Source organism: Microcaecilia unicolor, chromosome 5 (genome assembly GCF_901765095.1).
Source record: "Microcaecilia unicolor chromosome 5, aMicUni1.1, whole genome shotgun sequence".
Classification (NCBI taxonomy): domain Eukaryota; kingdom Metazoa; phylum Chordata; class Amphibia; order Gymnophiona; family Siphonopidae; genus Microcaecilia; species Microcaecilia unicolor.
In genome coordinates this window covers 340,610,930-340,636,262 of record NC_044035.1, presented here as the reverse complement: position 1 = coordinate 340,636,262, position 25,333 = coordinate 340,610,930, and the positions used below count along the sequence as shown (strand labels likewise).

The 25,333-nt window shown below is 45.1% G+C and overlaps 1 protein-coding gene across 1 annotated transcript in view; it reads left to right on the top strand.

Annotated features, from left to right (window-relative positions):
• The window catches only part of PKD1L2 (polycystin 1 like 2), a 163,484-nt gene that overhangs the window by 116,641 nt on the left and 21,510 nt on the right, over window positions 1-25,333 (top strand). Inside the window, 6 exon segments of the mRNA XM_030205061.1 lie at window positions 5,565-5,796; window positions 6,879-6,975; window positions 9,596-9,736; window positions 13,643-13,828; window positions 21,181-21,508; window positions 21,780-21,913. Of these exon segments, the coding sequence (XP_030060921.1) occupies window positions 5,565-5,796; window positions 6,879-6,975; window positions 9,596-9,736; window positions 13,643-13,828; window positions 21,181-21,508; window positions 21,780-21,913 (1,118 nt within the window).

The following is a 25,333-nucleotide window of genomic DNA, read 5'->3' as shown; positions in this document are numbered from 1 at the left end:
GGGGCTCCACGCAAAATCTCACCTCGTGGGGTATCCTTGATCATGAGGAAGGTTAGAAATCAGCCTACAACTACAAGGGGGGAACTTGTCAATGATCTCAAGGCAGCTGGGACCACTGTCACCACGAAAACCATTGGTAACACATTACGACATAACGGATTGCAATCCTGCAGTGCCCGCAAGGTCCCCCTGCTCCGGAAGGCACATGTGACGGCCCGTCTGAAGTTTGCCAGTGAACACCTGGATGATGCCGAGAGTGATTGGGAGAAGGTGCTGTGGTCAGATGAGACAAAAATTGAGCTCTTTGGCATGAACTCAACTCGCCGTGTTTGGAGGAAGAGAAATGCTGCCTATGACCCAAAGAACACCGTCCCCACTGTCAAGCATGGAGGTGGAAATGTTATGTTTTGGGGGTGTTTCTCTGCTAAGGGCACAGGACTACTTCACCGCATCAATGGGAGAATGGATGGGGCCATGTACCGTACAATTCTGAGTGACAACCTCCTTCCCTCCGCCAGGGCCTTAAAAATGGGTCGTGGCTGGGTCTTCCAGCACGACAATGACCCAAAACATACAGCCAAGGCAACAAAGGAGTGGCTCAGGAAGAAGCACATTAGGGTCATGGAGTGGCCTAGCCAGTCACCAGACCTTAATCCCATTGAAAACTTATGGAGGGAGCTGAAGCTGCGAGTTGCCAAGCGACAGCCCAGAACTCTTAATGATTTAGAGATGATCTGCAAAGAGGAGTGGACCAAAATTCCTCCTGACATGTGTGCAAACCTCATCATCAACTACAGAAGACGTCTGACCGCTGTGCTTGCCAACAAGGGTTTTGCCACCAAGTATTAGGTCTTGTTTGCCAGAGGGATTAAATACTTATTTCCCTCTGCAGAATGCAAATAAATTCATATACTTTCCACAATGTGATTTTCCAGATTTAATTTGTGATGTGCTATCTCTCACTGTTACCAATAACCTACCCTTCAATTATGGGCTGCTCATGTCTTTGTCAGTGGGCAAACTTACAAAATCAGCAAGGGATCAAATACTTATTTCCCCCACTGTATATATATATATATATATATATATATATATATATATATATATATATATATATATATATATATATATATATATATATATATATATATGAGAGAATAAATGAAAAAAACTCTGAAGGGAAATTTCAATGTCCACAAAATAAAATCCCACAGAGACTAGTGATATTTTCAAAGAAAATCCATAATCTTAAACTATATATTTAAATTTTTATATTGAGCTCATATTTCTTGGTGAGACAAGAGACCCATTGGTCTTCTGGAATGTCCACATTGTGTTTCAATTGTTGCACTTTTTATAACAGTTTTTATCCCAATCATACTTGACACCATCGATATCACAAAAATTATTTTTAAAATGTTTGACTTATCTTCAATCACTGTCATGGGGGCACTGGCTGATATTCAGACTGGTACCCAGTTAGTCCTGTAGATAAAGTTAGGATGCCTTTTTTTTTTGTCCTAACTTTATGCGCTTACTTAATTGGCCCAAGCTCCTCCCACAGACTGACCCAGCACTAACTGGACAATGCCGCAGCAGTCCGAACTGTTATCGAGTAGCACTGCCTGGTTAAGTGCTTCTGAATATCGCTAGACCAGCAACAAGAGAAGGGAGACCGAAAATGGTCCATCAAGGTCTAGAGTAAAAATTCTTTTATTGATGTAGCAACAACATAGGAGGGGTTAAAAAAAAATTGGCCAACTCGGCCAAGTTTTGCCCTACCCTGGGCTGCATCGGGGGCAAGTGGTTCCAAACTGGTGCAATGTCATACAAACACCAAACCATTCTGAATATTGACCACGAGGTGTTTTTCTTCTTTGTTTTGAATTGGTAGGTTTCATCTGCCCCTTCAGGCTTCCTGCTCACCTAGAACCACCATAACCACAGTTTGCAAAGCGAAACAAAGTAACCGCTGAGCTACAACCAACCCAAGACATAAGCATCGCCACACTGGGACAGACCAAAGGTCCATCTAGCCCAGCACTCTGTCTCTGACAGTGGCCAATCCAGGTCACAATCACCCGACAAGATCCACGGAGCAAAGCATTTTGTACTGCTTGTCCCAGGAATAGTGGATTTTTCCCTATGTCCATTTAATAACATTCTATGGCCTTTTCCTTCAGGAAGCTGTCCAAACCTTTCTTAAACTCTGCTAAGCTAACCACCTTAACCACATTCTCCGGCAACAAATTCCACCACTGGGATCCATCACCATGAGCCTCCATTTCAAACCCTCTCTCAGACACACCTAGTCTAGTCATTGCAATGGAATTCCTTGGATGGAACAATATATCAAAGCTCCATCTGTAATGCAATCATAGCCCCGAATCCTGCCCTCACATATTACCCTTAATTGATGGCTCTAACTCCCTTCCTCCAGGATTGTGAAATCTGCCTCTGTAGAGTCCTTTGCCCCGGTCAACTCAGAGGAGTCGATATTCAAAGTGGTTCAAATGACCAGGAGAGGCTCCTGGCTGTTTAAATAACTTGTCTGGGCCTAACCAATATTGAGCAGTACTTAATTAGTTAGTGCCACTGAATCTCCGCAGTTAGCACCCAAGCTGAAACTGGCTAATTTTTCGGTGGTCAGGAGCAGAGTCAATGCTTATTTTATTTGATACATATGTATCCCACATTTTCCCACCTATTTGCAGGCTCAATGTGGCTTATATAGTGCCGGAGAGGCATTTGCAGGCTCTGGTGTGAACAAATACAAAGTGGTGATGTGGTAGGATAGAGGTCATGTGGCACAGCCACATTAGGGAATTATAGAGCGGAAGAGTTGAGTTATGTCCATTACGTTCTTTAGTTTTGTTGTCTTGCAGAGATCAGGCATTTAAGTTGGATTGGTGGGGTATGCCCTTTTGAACAGGTCAGTTTTTAGTGATTTCCGGAAGTTCAGGTGGTCGTACGTCGTTTTCAAGGCTTTTGGTAGTGCGTTCCACAGTTGTGTGCTTATGTAGGAGAAGCTGGATACATAGGTATTCATTGTGGATATCCTGAAAACCTGACTGGCAGGGGAACCCCCTGGACCAGGTTTGGGAATCACTGCTTTAGTGCGTGGGAGAGTCTCATGTTAGAACGCTTAAGTCCCAGGCTCAATGTGGCTTACAATACATCATGAGTGGTGGAAATATAATAGAAAATAGAAAAGGATCTTGGGCAACATGATAATGATAAAACATGATATTATTATAACAAGCAGATATTGTAAGATAGTTCTGAATTTATGTGGAGGAGTTGTGTATATTCATATTGGTTGGTCTTTGTGGTATGCCTTGTTAAAGAGATGGGTCTTGAATAGTTTGCGAAAGTTCATTAGTTTGTAGATCGCTTTTAAGTTGTGCGGCAGTGCGTTCCATAACTGTGTGCTCAAGTAGGTAAAGTCTGACGCGTGCATTAATTTGTATTTTAGACCTTTGCAGTTGGGGAAGTGCAGATTAAGGAATGTGCGGGATGATCTTTTAGCATTCCTGGGTGGTAAGTCTATCAGGTCTGACATGTAGGCTGGTGCGTCTCCGTGAATGATTTTGTGAACTAGGGAGCATATTTTGAACGTGATGCGTTCTTTAAGTGGGAGCCAGTGTAGTTTTTCTCGTAGGGGTTGAGCACTTTCATATTTTGTTTTGCCGAATATGTTAGTAATAGGGAGCAATTCTACATGGTGTCCAGAAAAAACAAGACCCCTTATGCAGTTAAACGCAGATATTCAGTACTTAATTGCATAAGTAACTGCGTAAATAGGACTGAAAAAAACGCAATCCTATCTTTATGTGGTTCACCTTGTTTATTTATTTATTTACTAGCCATTGAGCCTGTTAAAACGGGCTAGTATGGGGTTTTGGTAAGGCCCCCTCCCCTCGCCGCTGCCCCTCCCCCCCCCGAGGTCGCCGCTACCCCTGCACCCGGCCCGAGCCCTCTCTTCGGTATTGAACTTACATCGGCGAAACGCAGGCAGCACGCAGATCAGCTGAGCTCCCGTCGGCCTTCCTTCTCTGCCTCTGTCCCGCCCTCGTGTGACGTAACGTCGGCAAGGGCGGGATACAGGCAGGGAAGAAAGGGCGACGGGAGCTCAGCTGTTCTGCATGCTGCGTTTCGCCAATGTAAGTTTAATACCGAAGAGCGTGCTCGGGCCAGGTGGAGGGGGGCGGCGGCAACCTCAGGGGGGGAGCGGTAGCGACATCAGCGGCTTTGCACAGTTTCCCTCTCTGTCCCGCCCCCGTCATCGCGTATTGACGCGGGGGCGGGACAGAGAGGGAAGTCTCTACTGCGCATTTGCGAGTGAGTACTCGCCATTTATATGTTTGATTTGTTCATTCATTCATGCTTATATCCCACAATTATCCCAAAACAAGTTTCAGTTCAATGTGGCTTGCAGTTAACCGGAGAAATTACAGTAATGTTTTACAGTTACAAAGCAGTATAGGACATCAGTAACATGTAAAATTAACCATAATATTTTTTGAAAAGGTAGGTTTTTAACTCTTTTCTGAACTGAAGATAGTTTGTAATGCTTCTTGTGTCCTTGGGTGTTGAATTCCACCATTTAGAACCCAGATAACTAAATCCAGTCATATAGATGAATTGGTAAATTATGTTTCTGCAGTTGGGTAAGTGAAGTATTAAGTAGCCTCTGGTTCCTGGACTTCCATTTCTTGGTGAACATTCAATCAAGTCCAGCATGTAATCAGGAGACATCCCAAACAATATTTTGAAAATGAGAGTGCTAGTTTTAAAATAAATAATCTGGCTTTAATTGGGAGCCAATGTAGCGTTACAAACAATGGGTTTACTCTTTCCTATTTTGACTTTTTGAATATCAGTCTTGCTGCCGTGTTTTGAACGGTCTGCAGCAATTTTAGTAAGTTTTCTTTGCATCCTACGTATTCTGCATTGCAATGATGTAATTGGGACAATATCAACGATTGTACTATGAGATGAAATGAAAGCTGAATATTGTACTTAACTGCATAAATGTTAGCTGGCCGAGTATGCCCGGATATTCAGTGCCGGTGCCTGGATATGACCCAGCATTGAATATCTGGGGTAATGCCAGCAGTGGCTGAATATCTGCCCTGGAAAGTATAAGGCCTAAGTAAGGGGTTAAAGTCAGGACCTTCCACATGAAAATGTATAACACTTATCATTATTAAAATGACTTGGGAAAAATCCACTGCTTATTTCTGGGATAAGCAGCATAAAATGTATTGAACTTTTTGGGGATCTTGCCGGGTATTTGTGACCTAGATTGACCACTGTTGAAAACAGGACGCTGGGCTTGATGAACCTTTGGTCTGTCCCAGTGTGGCGATACTTATGTACTTATGTACTTGAGCCACTGGGTCAACCCAAGGTGTTTGTCTTCATTTGAATGTCTTTATTGGTTATTCTATTTTAAAACAAGCAACCTTAGAAACAGTTAGGCCAATGGCTTCAATTTACATCCTGTGTTTTGCGGATCTCTATCAGTTTAATTAACAAATTCCATTTGCTTGAAATTGTAGGTGTTCATCAACTCCCAGTCTCTGTGACGAAAGTAAGAAAGGCTCATCAGCCAAAGGGTTGCCGTGGTGGTTTGTTTTCATTGGTTGGTTTCTTGTGGCTCTCACCAGTGGTGTGTCTTCCTTTTTCACCATGCTCTATGGCCTACATTATGGCAAAGATAGCTCCATCAAGTGGCTGATCTCCACGGTGATTTCATTCTTTGAGAGTCTTTTCATCACACAGCCTTTAAAGGTAACATTCCTACAACATGAACAATAAATATGATTTCTCAAAAGAGATCTTTTGCCATGACTAGGAGAGGAAGGCACAAAGCTTACATTTTCAGGCCTGCCAGAGCTCATAAAAGTTTTCTTCTGTATTAAGTTCAGTTTTTAACTTGTTCAACATCTCATGGACAAGAAGACCCACTGAAAAGTTAAGTTTGTGTAAACATGTAAAGTGTGCATGGTACACAGATCTCATTGGCAGCAGTGATGGGGTCTTGTGCCCACAGTTTCAGTGCCAGAACAAGATAGTTTGGTACCAGGGGCATGCTATAGGAAATGCACCCTCTGACCACTGCTCCAATGTTCAAGGTATTTACGTGCATTAAAGATTTTCTTGAACTAAGATTAAATATATTTCTGTGGTTCAGCAGTTTCTTCCTGCTTCTTTGGGTTTCCGCCTCAGGCAGAACCAGACTGTATTAGGCTATGGCACCTTGAACCTTCACCTCACCCACCTAGAGGTCTTCCCTCATTTTTATGTCCCCATCCCAAAACAGTCCAAGCCGTGGAACAACAATCCATGGAAGGGATCATAAACCACAACTTCTGTAATGTGGACCCTTAACTCTACTAGGGGTCACTGTAGAGCAGGGGTCCTCAATCTAGTCATCGGAACACACCAAGCAAGCCTGACTTTCAGGACACTCAAAATGAATATGCATAAGACAGATTTGCATACAATGGAAACAGTGCATGAAAAATTTAATGCATATTCATTATGGATATCTTGAAATCAAGACTGGATTGGTTTGTCCTGAGGACTGGGTTGAGAACCCTTGCTACAGAGTGAGGGCTGAAACTCCTTCTCCTTTCCTTTCCTTTCCTTTCCTCTCCTCTCCTCTCTCCCCCACCCCACCCTACCGTGCCCTGCCTCATCCCTGTTAACACTGCTTCTACAGCATCCCTAACCCAGCCCAGGTCAACTTGGCTCAGAAATCAAACCCACACCTACCACATAGCAGTGTACAATACTACCATTGAGCCTATGGGGAGCCTTCAAATAGGGAGTTTATAAGATTCATACATAATTGAGTCATTGTTTTGCAGGTGTTGGGCTTTGCTGCTTTCTTTGCACTCGTTCTGAAGAAAGTTGAACATGAGGATGGAGAGGAGACAACCATTGATGGACCTGTGTCAGGTTTAGGTAAATAATTTTTCTGAAGATTAAATACTAGGGGGTTGGTATTTTAAAAAAAGCTGAGCTAGCTCCTATAGATATATTCCTAAATTAGGCCCCTAAATTTGTACCCTATTTTCTGCCAAACTTTGGAGCCTAAATTATCAGTTGAAAATTCACCTTAATTTAAGATCTTAAAAATTCATGCTTATAAATTGAAGCCTGCCGTTCATTTGCCTAGATTTATAAGCCTAATGCCCATTATCTTGGCTGCAGCCGATAGGTGGAGCTTGTCACCCTATGAATTACATTGTTTTGGGTGTACCAAGATGGTGGTGGCTGCACTGGAGAGAATGAAAGCCTCCTTGGGTGAACCGGCTTCAGATGTGTGATTTTACACCATCTCATGTTCATTAAACCTCCTTGGGACCACACAAATGGCAGTTTTATCTGTGCTACTTAGCTATGTGTGTGCCAGCATTAAATATCAGCCAGCATCCTCATAACTTCAGGGTGGTTGCTGACCCCAGATATTCAATGTCTATTTCTGAATAGCTTTCAGGCTTGCAGGTGGTATATAAGAAATTAAAATAAATAAGTATCAGGGCTTAATTCTGCCAGTAGCTATTAACAGCTTAAAACTACTGACTACCATGGGCTGAAAATCAGTTGGAGAGGGGGTAGAGTTCATTATAGCTCCCAATAATTTTGGAAAATGCCAAATGTTGCCTCAAGTGATGTCTTCCAGCAGTACGTGATGAGTGTATCATGGCAGTATATCTATATATATAAAACTCACCCTCAACGTTCTATTGGCTGCTGATGTCACTGAAGCCAAGGTTCGTATGTTCAAAGCTCTGAAGCCTCGAAAATCACAGTCTGTGGGCCCCGCCCTCGCGTCAAACGTTATGACGTTGAGGGCGGAGCACATTCTCAGCTCCAACGTTGTACTCCACTGTAGCTCTGCTCCGCCCTCGCGTCAAAACATGATGACATCGAGGGCGGAGCACACGTTACTTCGCCAGGTCAGTGGGGTGGGGGGGGGGCTGCCGACACATGGATACACAAAGGGACGGGGGGGAGCCTTGCTAGCGCCCGTTTCATTGCGATTTGAAACAGGCCTTCGTTACTAGTTATAATAAATGCTAAGGTTCACCTTACAGTAGGGTTTCCTATCCAGTATATATACCAATTCATTCACAATGGGGCAGTTTTGAAATAGCTCATGGCTTTTATAGATCTGTGAGGACATTGTCTCTGTAGGCCTGCAAGCCCATTTTCAAAGGGAAACTTCATGTCGGGTTTCCTTTTGAAAATTGTGCTGGCTATGGCAAAAGGATTACATTTACAGCTCTTTTTACCATTGGGAGCAGGACACGCCTAAATTTTACCTGTCTCCATATAGTTTGTTACCTAGCACAGGGCTCTAAGTAGAAATATGCTGAGGACACCCCACCAAAATTGTAATTATACTATTTAGATGTCATTCCAAACAAACACACGTGATGTTTTATATAATATTGTCAATTCTATCAATCAATAAAGTTTGCAAAATTAGTTTGCGGGTGTTACCGCAGAACTGAATATTTCTATAGGAAGGGTTCCAGTGGCGTTCCTAGGGGGGCTGACACGCGGGGCGGATCGCCGATGCGCCCCGCCCCCCCCCACCCCGGATGCAGTGCGACCCCCCCGGCGAAAGGACACAGACCCCCGCAAAAGAACCCCCCCCAGGTGCACGCCGCTGGGGGGGGGTGCCGCGCGCGCCTGTCCTTTGTTCGTTCCATGCTCCCTCTGCCCCGGAACAGGAAGTAACCTGTTCCGGGGCAGAGGGAGCATGTAACGAACGAAGGACAGGCACGCGCGGCATCCCCCCCAGCGGCGTGCACCCGGGGCGGACTGCATCCACCGCCTTTCCCCCTAGGAACGCCACTGAAGGGTTCTATAGGAAGCTGTGGCCAAAAGCAATGCAGGACTGTGGACACACCTCTTTGAACAAACCGATGTCAACCCTAGGGATACAGGATCCATTATACCCTGAAGTTACTGTAAGTACTGATCGTTGTTTAGATTTCACCTGGATGGTCTTCAGGGTTGTCTATAAGGATCGATTTCTGTGGGGGTCGTCAGAGGGTATATATAAAAAAAGGGGGTGGTCTGTACAGCCTGTAACATCTGTTCGAGCCGGACACAGTTTATTTTAGTTTGGTGTGCCCCACTTAGTGTGTAGTAAGGAAAACAGGGGTTTAAAAAAAAAAATCTTTTGTTTTTCTCACTCAATAGTGAGTTTTTGCGTTTGATTGGTTTTCCCCTCTTCTTTTCCTTACTGGAACCGATGATAGTAATGGACTAATCAGATAGTGGTGGTTTAATACGTTTGTATTTTTCCCTATCTGGAGGTCTGAGGTTCCCATTTGCATAAATATTCAGTTCTGGGGTAACACCCGCAAACTAATTTTGCAAACTTTATTGATTGATAGAATTGTCATTATTGTGGTTTGCATTTCCCTGTGTCAACATAGAGTTTATCTTATATAATATTGTGCCAGTTAGCTACACATAAGGACTATAGCAAAAATCGAAGCTGCGCTGTCTAAGTTTAGGTGGAAAATCGTTAATTTATTGGTCTTGACGCTGCTGCCACTTGCAGGTGACTCAAGTATCCTGTTTGGTACTCGGAGAGACAGCGATAGTAACATCTACCAACCTCCCCCTCCAACGGACATTGAAAAGATGAAGAATATGCATCTCAAGGAGCAGAAAGTCTTTGCCCTAATTAGGGAGATTCTGGGTAATGTGATTCCTTAAGCTCTTGTTTGCCATTAGCACTTACAAATGGTTCCAATTATTTCATAGTAGAAACAACTTTACCAATTGTGATGTACCAGCTTTTGTGTATTTATAGCCACATGTTTCTCACGATTTCATGGCCAGGGAAACTAGGAATGTGAGGTCATTTAAAATGACATTGAATACACCAAGGTGTCAGGGGTGTAGCCAGACACCCAATTTTGGGTGGGCCTGGGCCCAAGATGGGTGGGCAGAAGAACTCCGACCTGTCCCACAAGTGATTTGGTCTCTCCCTCTCTCGCCTGCATGCCATATGGTCTCTCAAACATCCCCCTCCCCCCATACCTTTTAAATAGCAGATTTTCACTGACAGCAAGCAGCAAATAATACACACTGCTCATGTTGGCTCCACAGCCTTCCCTCTGATGCAACTTCCTTTTTCCGCATAGGCGGGAATACATCAGAAGGAAGGCTAGTATGCAGGAAGGGCAGGAATTTTCGGCTGGTGGGGCTTGGGAATCCCTGCCAGACATTTCATAGGTGTGCCCACCCAGGCCCACCCTTGGCTACGCCACTGCAAGGTGTACGTTTATTGAGATGCGTTAACGTTTTTAATGTGCCTTTAAAGTTAAAGCACGTTTAACACAAGTGTGCCAATACATTCCTATGGGCACATTAGCATTTAATGTGTGTCAACCATTAATGTGCGTTAAAAATGCTAACACGCCCGTAGTGCACCTTAATAAGCATAAGTTGGTTTCTTGTTCTGTTTCATATTATTTTCAAGCAGAAATGACACAAAACATAAGAAATGTATGTTTTATTTTTACAGTTTAGCATGGTTTAAAATTAAGAACCAAAACAACACAAAAAAAAAACAATTGAAAGAAAAATGAAATAAAAGATCCCTAGAAAAATGCTCAAGAGATATACTGTGCCACGTAAAAGCCTGTTTTTCACATTCTTCTGTCCAAAAATTACAGTTCAAAATGCATTAGAATGGGAGTTTGTTTCACTGATCTACACTACACACTCTGCACTTTCAACGTGAAAGAACAATTATAGAACTCAAAAAGTAATGAAGAATAAGAAGCCAAAATTGCATAATTCTTCACACCTCGTAACTCAATATTTGGTCAAACCCCCTTTTGAAGCAATAAGAACCATCAGTCGTTTAAGACAATGTTTCTCAACCCTCTCCTGGAGGCACACCTAGCTGGTTGGGTTTTCAGGATCACCAGAATAAATATGCATGAGAGGGATTTGCATATACAGGAGAGTCATTGTATGCCGATCTCTTTCGTGCATATTCATTGTGGCCGTCCTGAAAACCTGATTGGCTACTGTTGCCTCTCGGATTTTGCACAGCGGGATGGTGCTGTTTTTGCTCATTCTTGGCAGAATAGCTCAAGTTCTTTTGACAGACACACTGCTTCTGGATATAGTAAATAAGAACAACGATAATATAGGAAAAAAACAACCTCGGCAGAAAGCAAAGCCAGAAGAACCAGCAGAAGTGGTCAAGGGAGTGAGACGTCACCAAAACGATCAATTTTCAAGCTTTATTGAAAGAAGACTCAACTTTGACCAAGCTGGATGACCCTGATGCAGGCTATAATTCGAAACTTGGCCACGTTGGATCTTCTTTCAATAAAGCTTGAAAATTGATCATTTTGGTGACTTCTCACTCCTTTGACCACCTCTGCTGGTATAGTAAATAAGAAATACATTGCGAGTGATTCAGCACATGTATGGTTTATTAGAGTAGAGATTTAAAAGGTTTTAACTGGATTGGAAGGTTCCTGCCTGGTAAAATCCTGCCCGCTCATTCTGCTGCTGATATGTAGCACTACTATCCAGTTACAGCAGCTTAGTCAGGGGTTGCTGTGACTTACCCTGCTAATAATGAGTAACTAGGTAAGTGCCTGGATAAAGTTAGGACAGCAATAAAAGATGGTCCTAACTTTATCAGCAAAACACAGAGGGGGTTCACACTTTCCACAAACTTTATCAAACTGTACCTGCCGGTGCGAGAAAGCCTACTTTCACTCATCAAGAGACAATTGTTTCATGTGCTCCATCGTCAATCATCACATAATTGTGCACTCACTGATTGACCCCTGATGAAGTCTTGTCAAAGCCGAAACATGGACTGTGTAGGGTCCAAATAAAGTTTGATTTGGGAGCATCTTACTCTTGCGTTTGGACTGATCTCTTGAAATTGGTTTCTTTTCCACTTTTTTTTTTTGTGTTCCTAACTTTATCAGACCAGTTCTCCGGACACCGGTCTGAATATTAGCTGGGATTCAGATGTTGTTAGCCAGACCCAGATATACAACTCTGATGCCCAGGTTAGGCCCAGCACTGAATATCTGGATCAAATTTGGCCCATTTAAAATCACTGACTACTACGGGCTGAATATCGGGTCTTTTAAAATGTGGCAGCAACATTTGTTGGTCCGGATTTGAAATGAAAGGCAAAGTCTGGATGGGATGAAGTGGTTTTTTTTTGTTTTTCAGAGAGGGTACAGACAGTTCTATGGAATGGAGTCCAGTTGGGTAGTGGAATTCTCATGTGAGGCACCCCACTTTGTTCCCGCCATTCTTTACTTGGTATTTAAATCCCCTGTGAGGTAAAAGTGAGGTGAAGGAAGCTATTAGAGCTAAAAGAAAATCCTTCAGAAAATGGAAGAAGGATCTGACTGAAAATAATAAGAAACAGCATAAGGAATGGCAACTCAATTGCAAAGCGCTGATAAGGAAGGCAAAGAGGGACTTTGAAAAAAAATTGCGTTGGAGGCAAAAACACATAGTAAAAACTTTTTTAGGTATAGTAAAATCAAGAAGCCAGCAAAAGAATCAGTTGGACTGCTAGATGACAGGGAAGACAAAGCCATAGCGGAGAGACTAAGGCCCAGATGAATTAAAGTCGTCGGTAATTCCCGTTCCCTACCGATTCCATAGCGAATCGGTAGGGAACAGGAATTCACTAAGGAAAGGGAATGCAAATGAGCTACTGGGACGTCCCATTCGGTTATGCTCCTCTTCCTGGTCTCTTCAGCCAATCAAGCGCGTCTAGCTTGCTGGTGTCAGCTAAACGCACTCTGATTGGCTGAAGAGACCTGGCAGAGGAGCATAATCGAAAGGGACGTCCCGATCGACTCGCACATCCCCGATTCCCTTCTCCTCGCACAGCTACAAAAGGTGAGCAGCGCCGGGGAGACAAAACTAAAAAAAAAAACGGCGAAAAGACAAATAAAAGATGTCCCTCACAAGCGCAGGCAGAGTACGTCCATAAAGGACGCCCCTCACGTACGCTCGCTGCTTTTTTTTTCTTTTTTACCTTTTTTGGGGGCCCTTTTCCTTTCCGATTCCCTCACAGGAGACCCAACGAGAGGTGCAGACTCCCGTTAGGGTTCCCACGGTAAGGGAATCGGAAAACGGTAGTGCATCTCATTATAATAGCCTTTGGATAATTTGCATTCCGTTTCCGTTGCCTGCTACCGTGACAGGGAAAATGCCCTTAGTGCATGCCCCCGGTAAACTACTTGTGTTTTAAACTGGCTGGAACCAGTTTAAAACGCAAGTTGTGGGCTCGTTATGTTTAGTGCATCTGGCCCTAAATGAATTCTTTGCTTCGGTCTTATTTGGGAGAGATACAAGTGCCAGAAATGGTATGCAAAGCTGACAAGTTAGAGAATTGAATGAAATCTCTATAAAACTGAAGATGTGATGGCACAGTTTGATAAATTGAAGAGTAGCAAATTGCCTAGACCAGATGGTATTCATTTCATCATAGTACTGATAGAACTTTCAGTCCACGGTGGAAACAATTCAACATTTCACGGGTATGGATTATTTACTGAAAATGCTGGAAATAATAACATGGCCACTTCTGTCTTTCTAGCCTACCTTGGATTTCTGTGGATGCTTCTGTTAGTGGCCTACGGACAACGGGACCCTAATTCCTATTACCTGAATAAACACTTGGAAAGCAGTATCACGAATGGCTTTAAAAATGTCTACAGTTACCAGGATTTCTTCACTTGGGCAAACACAACATTAATCAACAGTTTATATGGCAGCTATCCCGGTACTATGGTTTCATTGCTAAATTCTGTCATTTTTTTTGTGCACTTTGGTTCATATTAGATTTGTATTGAAATCATTTTTCCAGATCTGCTTGGGTCAGTGATTCTGAGTCAGAAATCCTTGGTGGGCAGTAACCCTGTGAACAACTCCCCCCCCCCCCCCCCAATAAGAGTGAAAATCCCTTGGTGGGTCTTTGGCCCTGTAAACCCACCCTTTCCCTGACTAGTGCCAGGCCAGAATTGCCAAAAACAAATCTAGCACTCTAGAAGAAGCAATGTTCCCTTTGAAGCCCTGATAACCATCACAAGACATGAAGGCTCTATCCTGAGATCCTTCCTGAAATGAATCTCACCCCAAAGGTGCAGGTCCTGAAGAGGGCAAGCAAGTCCTACTTGCTCCTGTCTGTTTGTGCTATCTAGGACAATAGCGCTGGCCTGCCCCTAGCGGTTCACCGCATTTTTCACACACTCATTTTCCCAACATTTAACACTAATGAGCTGTTTGATATGATTTTACATTGGAGCAGCTCATTAATGTTAACTTTAAACAATCTTTTGCACGTGAGTGGACTACATGAGGAAGGTCACAATTACACAACCCAGTTTTGTGTAAAAATCCACAAAACACTTAGGGGGTAATATTCAGTTGCACTGATTCAGATTATAGCGGCTTCTCCCTGAATACATCGTCCTGACCAGATCATACCTGGATACTCAGCAGTACTGAGTCAGGTTGAAGCAACTCTACTACTACTACTACTACTTGACATTTCTAAAGCGCTACTAGGGTTACACAGCGCTGTACAATTTAACATAGAAGGACAGTACCTGCTCAAAGGAGCTTACAATCTAAAGGACAAATGTACAGTCAGTCAAATAGGGGCAGTCTAGATTTCCTGAAAGGTATAAAGGTTAGGTGCCGAAAGCAACATTGAAGAGGTGGGCTTTGAGCAAGGATTTGAAGATGGGTAGGGAGGGGGCTTGGCGTAAGGGCTCAGGAAGTCTATTCCAAGCATAGGGTGAGGCGAGGCAGAATGAGCGGAGCCTGGAGTTGGCGGTGGTGGAGAAGGGTACTGAGAGGAGGGATTTGTCCTGTGAGCGGAGGTTACGGGCGGGAACGTAAGGGGAGATGAGGGTGGAGAGGTAATGAGGGGCTGCAGACTGAGTGCATTTGTAGGTGAGAAGGAGAAGCTTGAACTGTATGCGGTATCTGATCGGAAGCCAGTGAAGTGACCTGAGGAGAGGGGTGATATGAGTATATCGGTTCAGGCGGAATATAAGACGTGCAGCAGAGTTCTGAACAGATTGAAGGGGGGATAGATGGCTAAGTGGGAGGCCAGTGAGGAGTAGGTTGCAGTACTCAAGGTGAGAGGTAATGAGAGCGTGGACGAGAGTTTGGGTTGTGTGCTCAGAGAGGAAAGGGCGAATTTTGCTGATGTTAAAGAGAAAGAAGCGACAGGACTTGGCTATCTGCTGGATATGCGCAGAGAAGGAGAGGGAGGAGTCAAAGATGACTCCTCCCTGGATACATCCTGACCGGGTCAAACCTGGATATTCAGCTGTACTGATCCAGGTAGAAGTGAGCCCTCCCTGGATACGTCCTTCAGACCAGGTCATATCTGGATATTCAGTGGCACTGATGCAGCTAGAAATGGCTCCTCCCAGGATAAGTCCCAGTGACTGGGTCATACCTGAATATTCAGCTGTTCTGATCCAGTTTGAAGCAGCTCCTCCCTGGATACGTCCTCCTAACCGGGTCACAGCTGGATATTCAGCAGTACTTATCCATATAGTGCAGATGAAGGTCTGTTTAGGCCGCCTTGGCATTTTCCAGGTAGTGCCAGCTCAGTCCGGGGCTTGGAGTCTGAATGGAGCCAGGAGTTAACCAGTTAGCATCAATTTTCTGTCCGCTAACCAGGTAACTATGTAGATAAAGTTAGGATAGTAAAACGGCTGTTCTAAAAGTTTATCTGGATAGTAATCTGGGTTCTAGTTGGAAAATCACAGAGAAGCTGGCAGCCACGGTGCCACCCAATAGCCAGATGTTCAGCACTGATATCCAGGTACAGCCTGGCACGGAGTAAAAAGCCCATGGTAGCCAGCATTAAAAAATAACATGGACCACTGGGGGCTGAATTTTCACCTGTGAGATTTTGGTGTTTTTCTCCATTTATGGATACTATGTGCCTTTTCTCACATGAAGGACACTTGTGCGAAGTGATTTTATGTATTTATTTATTTATTTATTTATTATTACATTTGTCCCCCGCACTTTCCCACTCAAAGCAGGTTCAATGCGGCTTACATAGTAATAGGGATTACAGAATATTGATAAAGAAAATAAAAGTTATGTATAGCACAATAACAAAAGAGATAGGTAGGTAGAGAAGGACAGGGGTGAAGGGAGTAGGAGAGGTATGAGCAAGGGTAGGTGAGGAGTGGAGGAGGGGTGGAGGTGGGAGGGGGATGGGTTACAGGATAAGCGCAGGGAATTTTGGTGGGAGAAGTAGTCTAGGTCATTGCAGGGGCGTGTCTGGACTTCGCCGGTAGGGGGGTCCAGAGCCGAGATGAGGGGGCACATTTTAGCCCCCCCCCCCCCCAACGCCATTGCCGCCAGAACCAGAACCACCTCCAACAACTATCGCCCGCCCGCCCAACGACCCTCTCGACCCCCCCACCCGCTGTCACCTGTGCTGGCGGGGGACCCCAGCCCCCGCCAGCCGAAGCCGTCGTCCTTCGTTCGTTTGTTTTCTTCTTTCTGAGTCTGACTCTGACGTCCTGCACGTTGTGTACGTGCAGGACGTCAGAAACGAGTCAGACTCAGAAAGAAGAAAACAAACGAACGAAGGACGACGGCTTCGGCTGGTGGGGGTTGGGGTCCCCCGCCAGCAAAGGTAGGCGACGGCAGGTTGGCGGCGGGAGGGGGGTTGCGAGGGCTGTCGGTAGGGGGTCCAGGGCCAAATCTACAGGGGCCCTGGCCCCCATGGCCCCATTACAGATACGCCCCTGGGTCATTGTCATTGTCTCCTGGATATAGGATATATGTTGGGTAGTAGGGTTCATAGGATTAGATTTTACACCTTAATATGCTGGTGTCTATGGGGGCAGTTCTATAAAGGGCACTAAAAATTAGCACGTTGATATTCAAAGCAATTTAACCAGCCAGAAACGGCTTCTGGCCAGTTAAATTACCTGTTTCAGGCTAATCGGTCATTTTCAGTGACACTTACCAATACCAATACATCTCTTCTATACCGCTATTTCCCCATACTTGGTTCACAACAATGGCAAAAGAAAAAACACAATATAACATAAATTTCCAACAATATCTCATGAAAGTAAAAAAGAATGTAGGGATGGTTATTATCAAATAAAAAAAGTCTTAAGGATTTATGGAAGTAAAATAGTTCAACTCTAGTCTAATACCCAAAGGCAAAACATTCCATTTAGAAATCACAAAGGAAGAAAATATAGAGCCAGCCATCTTGGAAAATCTCACTCCTTTAGTACTTAGGACGTAAAACCTTCAAGGGCTGTAACTTGGAAGAAGATTTAGAGAAAGGTATACAGATTAAATTTGTCACAAGTTTGGATGTGAGGTCATAAATAGCTCGAACAATCACACAAAGAGATTTAAACAGTATTCTCTCTGTAACCGGGAGTCAATGTAGTTTAATCATGTAAAGAGAAATACTTTCAAATGTTTCAAGCTTAAAAATCAATCTAGCTGAACAGTGTTTTGAATGAGCTCAATCTTCCTCAGGAGTTTCACAGAAAGGCCCGAGTAAGGAACGATACAATAATCAAGTTGTGTTCATATTGGCATCTGAACTAGTAGCCTAATAGCTGATTGATCAAAAAATGACCTTACTAATCTAAATTGTCTCAGCTTGAACATTGGTTTCTTGGAGGAGTGGCCTAGTGGTTAGGGTGGTGGACTTTGGTCCTGGGGAACTGAGGAACTGAGTTTGATTCCCACTTCAGGCACAGGAAGCTCCTTGTGACTCTGGGCAAGTCACTTAACCCTCCATTGCCCCATGTAAGCCGCATTGAGCCTGCCATGAGTGGGAAAGCACGGGGTACAAATGTAACAAAAAAAGTTTACTTAACCTAATAGCACAGCTGAAAATGTCCGCTTAGCAGCTATGTTATGGGGGCGGAGTCAGCACTTAACTGGCCAGGGTAACTGCATTAACAGGACCGCATAAAAGTCATTCCTATCTTTATGTGGTGCCCCATAGCCGGTTAAGTACTGAATATCGCACTTCACCAGCTACACATGAGCCAGCTCCAGAAACCCAGAAATCCAATGCCGAAGCCCAGACATGGCCCGGCATTGAATTTCTGGGCACTGTGCCGGCAGTGGTCAGTCAAATGCTGAACACTGCTGGCTGAATATCAACCCCTAGTCGATCAAAATCTGTGTATTAAAATAACATCCTATATAATGATTTGCACCTCCAACGTTCCATGTCTGGCTGCCTGGGTTCATAACATCTCCTGACGTCAGCCAGCCTCCAGCGTTCCATTCCCCCTCACTGTCCCGCCCTTGCGTGAAGACGTAATGACATCAGAGGGCGGAACAGTGAGAGGGAAGGGAACGCTGGAGGCGAGCTGACGTCAGGAGGGATGTTACGAACGGAACGGAAGCCAGCGCCAGCCAGCCAGAGAATGTTCAGGTACAAATTGAGGGGAGGAGAGAATCGCGGGACATTGAGGGGAGTAAGGGGAGGGGAGGGTAGAGGAGAATTGATGGACATGGATGGGATGGGAGGACAGTAGAGGAGAGAATCGCGGGACACGGATGGGAGGGCAGGGAAGAGGAGAATCGCTGGACATGGAGGGGAGAGGAGGGGAGAGAGAAAAAAAAAAAGCTTACATGACAGCCTTCCTAGGGCCCGTTTCATTGTTGAGGAAACGGGCATGGTTCCACTAGTATTCCATAATAGAATATATCCTAAGCTGGCATTTCGCAACATCATTTAGGCAGCAACACTTATACCATGTAAAAGGCAGGTGTAAATGTTAGTGCATAAATGTTGCAATTTTGGCACCTAAGGGTGTGACCCACCCACATGCGAACCCCCTCTGCATTTATGCAATTAAACACTTACCGCCCAATATTTACAACCGTTTAGCGGGCCAGGAACAGCTCTTGGCATGTTAAATGGCACCAGTGGCGTACCTAGCTTGCTTGCCACCCGGGTCAGGTCACCACTGTGCCCACCCCCCGAGACACACCATACCCCCTGAGGTGTGTCACACCCCCACCCCCTGAAGCGCATCACCCCCCCCCCTGAGGCATGTCACACACCCCACCCCAAGGTGCATCACACCCCCACCCCTCAAAGCACATCACCCCCACAATCCTTCCTTCTAGCAAAGGGGTGCACAGAGCAGTCACCAGCAGTCAGATCTGCCGGTCCCCTGCCCCAGAACAAGAAGTAACTTCAGGGGAGACACATTGGAGCCCACAGCCACGTCACTACTCCATGCACCCCCTTGCTGCCTGCACCCGGGGCGGACCGTCCCCATCGCCTCGCCCTTGGTATGCTACTGAATGGCACTTAACCGGCTATCCAGCAATATTCAGTAGGAGATCACTGGCTTATCTCCCGCTGAATATTGCCGGTTTGTGCTTAGCGGATAGCCGGTTATATGAAGTGATATAAATGCCTATCCACCGATATTCAGTGCATCACCGGCTAAATTTTGTGGCCTAATTTAGCAGGTATATCTTTGGCTGCTTTAAACTTAACTGGCTAGTGCTGAATATCGGCTTGACCGGTTAAATTTAAACCGGACAAAAACCACCCAGATATTCAATGCTGGTCACCAGAAACGGCCCGGCATTGAAAATACAGGCTCAGCCCTGCCCACAGGAGACAGCCCGGCTACCTCCTATGGTCTGAATATTGGGTCCTTAAGTGCTAACATATACAATAGCTCCTGAATGCAGTTAGGCCCCATCCCCGTTTGGGTGCCTAATTTCCATTTGAGCAGCTAAAATTCTGCGTCCAATTTGTGCTTAATTTATGGCACATTATATAGAATATGGAGGTGTACCTGCAAGGCAGCTTACTCAAACTTGTCCTTCAAATGGAAGCATTCCTCCACACTAGGGTTACCATATGTCCGGATTTACCCGGACATGTCCTCTTTTTGAGGACGTGTCTGGGCAACCGGGTGGGTTTTGCCAATCTTCCCGTTTGTCCAGAAATCCGGACAAGCGGGCAGATTGCTAGCCTCCCCTCCCCTTACTTACTACTGCCCTGGTGGTCTAGTGACCTCTTCCGCCTTCGGGACAGGAAAGAGCCCCCTCTTTCCTGCCCAGAGCGCTGCCCTGCATGCATCCTTCCTGTTCGTGATTTCGGCGCCGTTTCAAAATGGCCGCTGAGAGTTGAAATGACCTTGCGAGACTTCAACTCTCGGCGGCCATTTTGAATCGGCGCCGAGATCACCAACAGGAAGGATGCATGCAGGGCAGCACTCCGGAGAGGAAAGAGGAGGCTCTTTCCTGCCCCGAAGAGGTCACTAGACCACCAGGGCAGTAGTAAGGTAAGGGGAGGGGGTGACAGGGAGGGGGAGTGACAGGGTGTATGACAGGGGGGAGGGGAAAATGTGGCAGGGGCGGAGTGAGGGCGTGAAAAGGGGTGGGGAGGGGCGTGAAAGGGGGCGTGGCATGTGTCCTCCTTTTGGGGGGACAAAATATGGTAACCCTACTCCACACACACACTTGAATATAATGCCTGCATCCCCCTGCAGCCCTGCCCAGCACTGTGACAGTGGCAGCGTGGGCAGTAGCTTATTTGCTTCCCCCTTCACAAACCCCTCGAAGACTCCCCAAACCCCACAACTCCCCTTACATCCCTCCCCCCCCTCCTAACAGAGAGAATGCAAAACCTACTTTGCTATTGTTTTCAGTGGCGTTTGTTATAGTGTTGGACAAACAAAGATGGCTGCTGCTGGGGGAACCTGCTTCAACTTTTTGATGTCATGCTGTCTCCTGTTAATCCAGCCTCCTTGGGAGAGGCTACCACTGGTGCCACTGTGGGCTGGGCTGGGCAGGGTTGGTGAAGTTGTGGGTGGGGCTGGGTAGAGTTATGAGTAAGGCTGAGTTATGGGTGGAGCAGGGTGGGTCCTAAATCTCCCACATAGGAAGTCAGCCCCCTTGGCAGCACTGTCAAATAATTAATATTGCCCTGCAGAGGATCCAGAAATCTGTCAAAGAAAGCAATTACAAGCCAAAACACTCCACCAGCAGGTTTATGAAGAGGAAAATATTTTCTGTAATGCATCTTGTTTGCTTAAAGCCTAACAGTTCTGGCCTTAAGTATTTTCCTTCAAATTGCAGGTTTTGTTACTGATGGCAACTCCAAGTTAGTTGGCAGTGCTCGAATTCGGCAAGTAAGAGTTAAGAAGGACTCCTGCCCAATTGACCGTATGCTACAGAGTTCCATCACAGAATGCCATGCACCTTACACTCTCGAAACAGAAGATAAGTCAGATTACGGGGAGCATTGGAACATATCCATAACCGACAACTCCTCTGATCCCAGCCCTGCTTGGAACTACCAGAGCCAGTCTAAGCTAAGAGGCCATCCAGTCTGGGGCAAGCTGGCCATGTACAGAGGGGGAGGCTACATTGTTAACTTAGAAAACAATGCAAAAAATACATCCAGGTAACTCTCTTGTGCATGCTTAATTCAATCAAAAGAAGCTACTTGTGTTTAAGAGGATGAGCAGATTGTACAAGATAACAACAGTGATAAACATGTGCAAACAATTATTATTTTTATTTTTTTGGTACAGTATTTTGATACCTGAGAAAGTCCATTGAGATTGGAATTAGTTCTACTTGTATTTTACACAGTGTGTTTTTTCTAGCAAAAAAGGTGCTGGTACTGGTGCCCATTGTCAGACTTTCCTTTGTTTGGTGTTTTCTTTTTCCAGGACTCTTCAGTATCTTTACAACAACGTGTGGCTGGACACGTACACCAGGGCTGTCTTTGTGGAATTTACTGTCTACAATGCCAACGTGAACCTGTTCTGCATTATAAGGCTAACATTTGAGACAAATGCCTTAGGTGAGATTCCACACTGATTTCCACTGTCTCTTAAAGACATACTATACTGAACATCATACATAAGGCACTATTTTATTTTATTTTTTTTACATTTGTACCCCGCGCTTTCCCACTCATGGCAGGCTCAATGCAGCAGGCAATGGAGGGTTAAGTGACTTGCCCAGAGTCACAAGGAGCTGCCTGTTCCTCAGGACCAAAGTCCACCACCCTAACCACTAGGCCACTCCTCCACTATGAGCATGGAAGTACTAACATGTGCTATTGTTTTTGTGTTCATTATTAATAGCTAGATCCTACAGTATAAAATTACAGTTGCAGTAAAATAATGCATGTTAACCAAGTTAATGCATGCAAAAAAAAACAATAGCTCACATTAGTAACCATGGCCCAATTTTGAATATTATACATGGGAGAAAAATACATGTTCAGTTACAGTCATTGTCTTTCTGTTGGACGCAGATGTCCTTCAGAAATCTGAACTATCCAAAGGGAAATACAAACCATAGGTATATGACTAGGCTTTACCCTAGCAAACGATTACTCTTCTGCTTGTGTCCTGTAAGGGGATATTCACCTGTGGTTCTTGGGGGTACTAAACCAGTTTAATTTTCAGCGTTCACACAATGAAGCTTCATTGGACGTATTTTCATACATTTGACCCATGGATTGAGTTACTAATCGCATATTTTAGTTAGTGTGAAAACCTGCCACTGGTTATGGTTTCATTGAAGAAGAGAGAAACGCTATTCCTGCACGGAGGAGCTTATCCTGGTCGGTTGTGTATCCTATTAGAACCCAAGGCTGGAAAACCTAGAACCCACAAATTCAAATCTCTCACCCTGTCGCTCAATAGATAACCTTCAGCTAGACACTGGAAGTTCAATATTCAATACATTTGTCTGGGTAACTTTGGGAGTTACCGGATAGATATTAAGGTTTAAAAATGCTGTCACTCTCTCAGTAAAGAGTTGGATAAACAAAATTTAGGCTCTATAAGATGCAATGCCGGAGGCATTCCAGGAATGTGGTTTAACTTTAGATGGGCTGCGCTGATCAGCAATGTACAGGTAAAACTAGCCAGACAAGTCTGGTTGGGCTCAGCATCTGTCCTAAAGTTATTCAGATATGGGGCCGATATTCTGACCGGCAGTGGCGTACCAAGGGGGGGGCGGTGGGGGCGGTCCGCCCCGGGTGCACGCCGCTGGGGGGTGCCACGGCGCGTGCCTGCTCTGAGTTCACTGACTTCACGCGTTCGCTGCAGCTCCCCCTGCCCTGGAACAGGTTACTTCCTGTTCCGGGTCAGAGGGAGCTCCAGCGAATGCGCGAAGTCAGGGAACTCTGAGCAGGCGCGCATTGCGGGACCCCCCCCAGCGGCGTGCACCCGGGGGGGGGGTTCCGTGCTGCAACCGGGGGGGGGTTCCGCGCTGCATCGGGGGGGGGGTGCTGCACCCGGGGGGGCGGGGCACCGCCCCGGGTGTCCACCCCCCTAGGAACACCACTGGCACTAAGTTTGGATATTCCATGCCGGGCCATTTCTGGTGACCTGCATTGAATAGCCATTTTATTTTTGGCCAGTTTAAAGATAACCGGTTAAATCAATATTCAGAATTTGCTGGTTCGACCAAAGATAATCCAGGTTTCACACGGCCAAATATGGCTGCAAAACCTGCTAACTGGGGATATTCAGCCTGTGATAACCGGTTATCCCCCTCTGAATATCGGCAGATAGCCGGTTAAATGCTGTTAAACTAGTCAGCAGCCATTCTGACTGGTTAAATAGCGATGAATATCGGGGGATAGTTTTATATGGATAACTTTATTCAGGTATTTTAGATAGAGTTGTAGCCAGAAGAAAGATACCTGGTTAACTTCATCGCTTACTGGGCCACCCAATGTGAACCTCATAGGACTAGATGTGTTAATGGATTTGTGTTGCCTTGTGATTTTGATGAAAATCATTAATTGAATGTAAGATTTATATGTGACTTTTGTACATTTTTGAAAATATGGCTTTTTTTTTGGTAGTGTTTTTTTTTATTACATTTGTACCCCATGCTTTCCCACTCATGGCAGGCCCAATGCAGCTTACATGGGGTAATGGAGGGTTAAGTGACTTGCCCAGAGTCACAAGGAGCTGCCTGTACCTGAAGTGGGAGTCAAACTCAGTTCCTTAGTTCCCCAGGACCAAAGTCCACCACCCTAACCACTAGGCCACTCCTCCACTGTTGCTACTATTTGAGATTCTACATGGAATGTTGCTATTCCACTAGCAACATTCCATGTAGAAGTCGGCCCTTGCAGATCACCAATGTGGCCACGCAGGCTTCTAAATGGAATGTTGCTACTGGAATAGCAACATTCCATGTAGAAATTCCAATAGTAGCAACAGAATCTCAATAGTAGCAACATTCCATGTAGAATCTCCAATAGTAGCAACAGAACCTCAAATAGTAGCAACATTCCATGTAGAATCTCAAAGAGTAGCAACATTCCATGTAGAATCTCAAAGAGTAGCAACAGAAGCTCAAATAGTAGCAACATTCCATGTAGAATCTCCAATAGTAGCAACATTCCATGTAGAATCTCCAATAGTATCTATATTATTTTTGTTACATTTGTACCCTGCGCTTTCCCACTCATGGCAGGCTCAATGCGGCTTACATGGGGCAATGGAGGGTTAAGTGACTTGCCCAGAGTCACAAGGAGCTGCCTGTACCTGAAGTGGGAGTCCAACTCAGTTCCTTAGTTCCCCAGGACCAAAGTCCACCACCCTAACCACTAGGCCACTCCTCCACTGTTGCTACTATTGGAGATTCTACATGGAATGTTGCTATTCCACTAGCAACATTCCATGTAGAAGTCGGCCCTTGCAGATCACCAATGTGGCCGCGCAGGCTTCTAAATGGAATGTTGCTACTGGAATAGCAACATTCCATGTAGAATTTCCAATAGTAGCAACAGAATCTCAATAGTAGCAACATTCCATGTAGAATCTCCAATAGTATCTATTTTATTTTTGTTACATTTGTACCCCGCGCTTTCCCACTCATGGCAGGCCCAATGCGGCTTACAACGGGCATTTAATTATGTGAATAGATTTTGGGAGAGAGGCATCTTATTTTTGATGAGTTTGTAATGTTTTTTAATTTTATTGTTACGTGTGGTTCCCAAACCTGATCCTGGAGGCACTCCAGCCAGCATTTTTAAGGTTCAGACTGGCATGGTATGGGGAAAATATTGGAGTACTAGGGAAGAAGGAGTATTGGCTAAAGAGGGAGGGAGGAAGGAAGAGAGAAAGAGCAGGGCTTTGGAGAGGGAGAAAGAGAGAGCAGGCTACAGTAGTGAGAGGAAGGGGAGAGTGACAGTGTGCAGGGCCCTTGATAATTCATGGGGATGTGAGTGGGGACAGCATGAGACAAA